A 6,187-nucleotide genomic window follows, 5' to 3' on the forward strand; every position below is an offset into this window, starting at 1 on the left:
GCTTGCTGCACGCACTAGGCAAACAGCGCATACAATCCACACTCTGCACAGAATTTGGTAGCTCGACATCCCGCAATGTTACAGCGGTAGAGGCGCAGGCGTCGCGGCCGCCACGCAAGGCGCTTGCGCGGCGCGGTGCATGAGTGGCAACAGCTCACGAGACCACCTGTTTTCGTCACTGTCATGGGCGCGACGCGATGCTCCCTGCAATGGGAAATGCAGCAAAGCGTACTGCCTGCAATGGCCACTGCTGTAAAGCGCTGGTAAGTGGCGCGCCGCCGGTGCTCCTTCTCGAACGCCAGGAGCGCCGCGTCGATCCCGTCCTCCCACGAGTCGCACGCGTCCAACTGCCAGAGTCGCAATGGGGGCAGGGGAGATCGGAGGTTGGACCTATCTGTCAGCAACAACGGCGGCCAACAACAAGCATCGCAAGTTTTTCACTGGAAGCCTTCGTGTGCTCATCACCCACAAGTGGGACCAACGGGAAGGCCCAGGTTACTCGCTTCTAGCCACGCGCGCCTAGGCAGCCACACACACTCACTCCCCGCGCCGCGCGCGCCGGCTGCGTCCGGCCCCACCTTCCGGCAGAGCCAGAGTGTCTGCGGGGCCACCTTCGCGGCCTCCTCGTGGTTGTCCTTCACGTCCTGTTTCATGTGGTTGTTGTCACTTTGAGTGGGATGCTGCTAAGCATGCCTGCGGGCTGTGGCCCAGGGCGCAGGCCGCACAGAAGGTCGGTAACATGCTCACGGGGCCTTGCGGGACACATGGGTTTGTGCGGCAGGCGCGAGCGCGACTGCCCACGTGCGCGAGGCGAACGGTGTGCTGACTCTGCATCTTCATGGTGATACACCCGGGGGGGGGGGGCTCACTATGTTGATGACGAGCAGCGGCTTCATCGTGGATGGCTCGCGGTTGTGCATGTCTGTAAGTGGGAACCGCGAGGGCATTGTGCACACAGATGAGGGGCCCTGGGCATGGGGCCTAGCACATCAAGCCCATCACCTACAGCTGCGGGAGCTGGCCGCTATTTGGCGGCGTCTGCCCGATGCCTCACGGCAGCGACTTGCTCAACAAGCACAATTCTCGCAGGAATGCACACAGCTGCTGACCACGGGCGCTGTCAACAAAGTATGCGCTTGCCCCCCACAGGCCGCCCACTCACCTTCCACCACCTGCTCCATAACTTTCTCCTCAAAGCACACCGCCACATCAAAGTGGTGCTCCCTGTGCCAAGATTGTGCGGGGAACGCGCCTCCATCAATCAAGGCCACGTGCTGAAGGCCGCCCCGCGTTTGAAATGCCTCCCCCTCTTCGAGCTTCACTACACGCCGTCTACGCGGGATGCCACAAGCACAGGCGCCCCGCCCCGCACCGCGCGGGCGCACCCGCCCCCTCGGCCGCCGCCGCCGCCGCCGCCGCTGCCGCCTAAGCCCAAGCTCACCTGTCGTGCTGCCAGCCCTCGGGCGCCTGCTTGACGGCCATGTTGCGCTCCAGCATCTTCAGCAGCCCGTTTCTGGTGTAGAGCGCCGGGTCCTTGCCCTTCAGGTCCTCAAAAATGGTGCGGTAGGGCGTCCCAAACTGGTAAACGTTTGGGGAGTCCTTGGAGGCGCCCGGAAGCTTCACGTGCTGCCCAACGCCGTAGCTTGGGACCTTGGGTGGCGCATGCATGCATGCATGAAGGGGCGTGTGCAACGGTTTGGGGTGTCAGGGACCGCCACGAACCCTGCAAAAATTGTCAAGACACCTGCATTTCCTCCTCAAGCGAATGTGACAGCACACCTGCAGTGCGTGGCTAATCAGAACGAGACCCCGGCCGGGTGCCTACAAAAAGCTTGTGCTTCGCCAGGGAGTCGTGCGCCTCCATGGATCGGTTCATGTTGGAAGCGCACACCATGGCAAAACGCAGCTTCGCCATGGCTGCGGCGCCCGCCTGCCGCCCGTGCACGAGCCGTCCCCAGCGCTGCCGCTCCGCGCTGTGCTGCGCCCGCTGGGTTCCTGGGGTGCTGGCCCTGCAACCAGCACCCGGGTTTTGGCCCTGCAACCAGCACCCGGGTTTTGCTGCAAGCAGGCAGGGATGGCTTCCTAGGATGGAGACTCTGCCATCGGCACGGCGGGAGCTGCAATAATAATGACTGCGCCTCGTCCGGCGACGGGTGGAGTGGCGCCGATGTGGCTGGCGCGACTGCTGCGCAGCGCCTGCCTGCGACTTACTATAGTATTCACTTGTAATATACACTCATCAGTAGCAACCGTGATTCACGGTAGCAGCAAGGCCACAAATGCGAGATCTGAGGATGGGTGATGCGTTGAGAATGCGAACAGTGTCAGAAAATGCCTGGGTTCATGATACGGTACCCGCTGGCCGTGCGATCTATGGACATCATCAGGTGGGGCACTGCAGACACAGTCACACAGTCATCAGCCTCACCCCAGGTGTGCAGCTACATCGCATATGGTACATAGCAGCCTGCATCAAAAGGGTCGCGCATACATTTTTACTCCAAGACATTCTTTGTCACAACACCGACACAAGATCACTTGCGCGGGAGCAGCAACGCCGCACAGTAGATGGCAATTGGCACCATATTGATCCCATCTATTTATACGTGGTATCAGTTTCCCTGCATCAGCAGCAAACTCGTAGGGTGTGGACCGCGCCAACGCGTCAGCAGCGCATCGACCCAAGAAACGTAGAGCGGGATGGACGGGCCCCTTGCGGCGCGCTGCAGGAGTTTGGACAAAGGCACTGAGGTGACCGTGAGATGAGGGCTCCATTGATCCCCCCTGGTGATGACGCCAGCCATCGGTGCCTTGTGTGTGAGACGAGAACGGCCTTGCTGGCCGCACCATGCAGCCCGGGAATGCAGGGTCACGGCCTCAGCCACAGCCGCAGCCACAGCCACAGTCGCAGCCACAACCACAGCCGCAGCTGCAGCACTACACAATGCAACGCACACCACCTGAAATGTGCTCCCTGCCCCCTGCACGCGAGCAGCAGTCGGGTGCCCTGGCGCGATGCGAATACCTGGCCATTGTAGAGGCCCTCGAGGCAGTGCCGGCAATGGCCTGCCCAAACTGGGCCTACTTCAAATGCAAGCATCCAAGGTGACCCAAACAACCCCGAGAGTGGCTCCTGGGATACCAATTGTTTGAATGCATGCAAGCAGCAGTGGTGGCAGCGAGAGCTGTTGACCAGAACAATGCACATGCTGAGCAGCCAGTGCCCCTGCACGCACCCTCATATGCAGTGTGCCACTGCATACCGTGCTGGGCTTGTTCTCCCAGGAGGCGCAGTACCGCGTGATCCGCACGCACCACCTCCATAAGGCGGGCATGGCAGCGTACTGCGCACGGTGGGCGGCCGGTGTGGTGGATGGGCGGCCTGAGTAGCCCCGCCCCGTATGTTTGCGATGTCAGCGGCGCACAGGCCCGAACATGTGGCGTTTTAGCAGCCAGGTCCAGTAGTAGGAGTCATTGGGCACTTCCAGACCCCTGCATGTTGAGCCATCCAGCCCTTGCACCTCGCCGCAGCTACCTCCAAGGGTGCGACGTGCTCGAGCTTTGCGCGTCTGCGGACTTCCCACCCTGCCTCATGATGCGGCGCATGCTGGAGCACATGCTCGGTCTCAGCAAGCAGGTAGGGCGCACCAGGTCTGCTGGATGCATTGAACAGGGCATGCTCCTCTTGTTAGGATTCCACAGTTGTGGACGGTCTGAGAAGCATAGCACACCCTGATCACCACTTTGTTTCCGCGCCTGACGCCTGCAATCACCACACGACGTAGCGCGTGAGTGAGGTGTTGAAGGACCCGTCCCAGCTGACCGCCGGCCTGGGCGGCGTGATGGTCAGTGAAGCGGCAGCATCCGACACAGCTGACGAGGCGCTGTTTGCACGGCTGCGTGCCGACGTGGTGCGTTGCTCTCGTGCTGACCGTAGCTATTCCCCCACCAGCGACATGGCCAAGTCTCTGGCTGGTGAGGCCGGGGCTTGGGCACGAGACTCCCAGCGCCTTCGCAGCGAACTTGTTGTTTTTACTGGGCTGCCTGGGCTTGTAGCATGTGATAGGCTGCCTAGCCAAGTGTTGACGCGCTCCTCAAGTTGTGCACAAGCACAAGACTGTAGCACGCTCTGGGGCAATCTGGGTTTGGCACCCGGCACCCCCTGGGGACCAGCTGCGGCACCAGCCTGGCGGCCAGCCTGACCACCCCCCCCCCCCCACACACACACACCGTCCCGCGCACCCCCTGTGGCCGCAGGCCTTGAGCACGAGGCGGCGCTGTATGCTGCATTAGAGGCGGCGGGGGTGCCCCATTGGAGCGAGCAGGACCTCAGAGACAAGGGCATGTACAAAACACCAGATGCACTGCTGCAGGTGCGAGGGTGGAGGAAGGACTGCCCCGAACGAAGTTGCCTTGGTTTGCATGTCTGCATGTGTGCCTTTGCATAGCCATCGTCTGCCGTGTGCAGCCTTGGAGGTCTGCAGACACGCATGTGCAACGTGTGTCGGAGCCGCAGGCTACTCTTTGTTTCCTGCCTGCGGCCATTCATGCATGATCAACACACAACCCGGCCATGGCTGCCCAGGTGCCAGTTGCTGTGCGGTGCCCCTTGAGCAGCCGCTGGCACATCGTGCACTGGATTGACTCCAAGGCCAGCTTTGGTGACGACCGCCTGCATGCCGCAGCGCTGGAGGGTCAGTACCGCACCTACCTCAACCGCTACGGCTCTGGGGCTGTCATCTACTGGCATGGCTTTGTCAGGGACCTTGCAGACGGCTGCAGCGGTGCAGGGGTGGACGGAAGCGGCCACAGTACCAGCGGCGGCAGGGGCGAGGGCTGCGGCAACGCCAGTGGTGGTGGCGAGGTGCTGCTGCTCGAGCGCTTCCCAGGCTCAGGAGACATGCAGGTGCTGGCTGAGGCAGTGCAGAACGAGGCAGGCCCGGTTTAGCCGTCGTATGCAGTCCCCCGGCCTGGAATGTGGGTGTCAAGCTGCGTGAGCAGGATGAGACGCCATGACTTGAGTTTCACTCGCACGAAACACTCCACAATTATTGCACACCCGCCACTTGTGCCTCCATGCAACGCACGCCCCTGCCAACTGCCCCACTGCACATTGGCGCAGGCCCCAGCTTGCCTCGCTTTGCGCCTGCAGTGTTTGTTGTTACATTCTTAGATGCAGCCCGCGCTTTGCAGCGGGCTGACAATTCAGGCATTCTAAATCCTGTGTGCCTCCTCCTTAATCCTGGGGCATGGCCAGGCCCCTCCGCAGCGTTTCGCGCTTCATCTGCTTTGCACCGACCTTCTGCGTGGCGCAAGTGGCAGACGTACGGGCAAGTAGCGCAGACGGTCAAGGTGCTGAGGAAAGCTGGAATGTGCCTCATTGGGGTGGCGTGGCATGCTCTCGCTGCAACGCTGGTGGAAGTCACGACGCGTCTGTGGGCTTGCGCGCACTGTAAAGACGGAGAGCGTCCCACAATTGCACATGCCTTGCCAGCATCTTAAACTGCACACATGTGTGTGAGCCAAGCTGCACTTATGACTTCCCACCAGCCAAGAATCAGCCGCGCGCGCACCTTCTTAGGCTTTGCTGGTGCGTTCTTCTGCGCCCACCACCATAGCCCAACATTTGCCCCAATGAACACAACCAGCAGCACCAGCACCGTTGCCAGGATGGTGGGCACCGGGTTGGGCAGGTCCTTGCCAGCCAGGTCGGCTATGTCGCTGTACAGAGGAGGGAAGTGGGTGGGCATGGGGTGGGGATGGGAGAGGGGGCGTGGCCGCAGCGGGAGCGATCCCTTGTCATGATAGACAGCGCACATGGTGGGCCGCCGCAGCATACAGTATGCAGGCACGGAGTACAAGAACGTGCTGCCAGGGAATACAGTCCTGCAGTGTGTCACGGTCAAGCAGCACGCGGAAGCATCAACCACCGCCATTGGCGCGGAAGCGCCCCTCCCTCGTGGACACCACCAAGGCAGGCTCCTTGTCGGCAAGATTTTGACACTCACGGATTTTGTTCACTCATCGAGTCGCCTCCGCTTGAGCAGGCTCCCTGGTGGGCGAGGGAGTCGGCACCCCCAGAGAGTCGATGGCAGAGCCCGCGCTGATGAAGGTTGGCAAACCCAGGAAAAATGACTGCGCTCAGCAAATCCAATCAACGCCAGAGAATTCCCGATCCACCAACCTT

General features: G+C 61.5%; 3 protein-coding genes across 3 annotated transcripts; 1 reads left to right on the plus strand and 2 right to left on the minus strand.

Annotated features, from left to right (window-relative positions):
* Positions 1–869: 869 nt before the first annotated feature.
* MNEG_11572 (RNA polymerase II subunit A domain phosphatase SSU72) lies at positions 870–1,915 on the minus strand (the record flags this gene model as incomplete). Its single annotated transcript, XM_014039954.1, has 4 exons — positions 870–922; positions 1,163–1,224; positions 1,442–1,650; positions 1,826–1,915. Coding segments are annotated over 4 exons (414 nt in total), but the record flags the coding sequence as incomplete, so codon positions are not given.
* Positions 1,916–3,592: 1,677 nt separating this feature from the next.
* Positions 3,593–4,948, plus strand: MNEG_11573 (putative Uncharacterized protein C15orf41 like protein; the record flags this gene model as incomplete). Its single annotated transcript, XM_014039955.1, has 4 exons — positions 3,593–3,637; positions 3,786–3,975; positions 4,258–4,373; positions 4,586–4,948. The coding sequence occupies 4 exons, from the start codon at positions 3,593–3,595 to the stop codon at positions 4,946–4,948; spliced, it is 714 nt and encodes a 237-aa protein (XP_013895409.1).
* Positions 4,949–5,236: 288 nt separating this feature from the next.
* On the minus strand, positions 5,237–5,750 carry MNEG_11574 (hypothetical protein; the record flags this gene model as incomplete). The annotated part of the gene is made up of 2 exons (XM_014039956.1): positions 5,237–5,302; positions 5,574–5,750. 2 exons carry the CDS (start codon positions 5,748–5,750, stop codon positions 5,237–5,239), a joined length of 243 nt encoding a protein of 80 aa, XP_013895410.1.
* Between the last annotated feature and the right edge of the window lie 437 nt (positions 5,751–6,187).

The sequence above is a fragment of the Monoraphidium neglectum genome, assembly GCF_000611645.1.
Source record: "Monoraphidium neglectum strain SAG 48.87 unplaced genomic scaffold scaffold02807, whole genome shotgun sequence".
Taxonomy (NCBI): Eukaryota; Viridiplantae; Chlorophyta; class Chlorophyceae; order Sphaeropleales; family Selenastraceae; genus Monoraphidium; species Monoraphidium neglectum.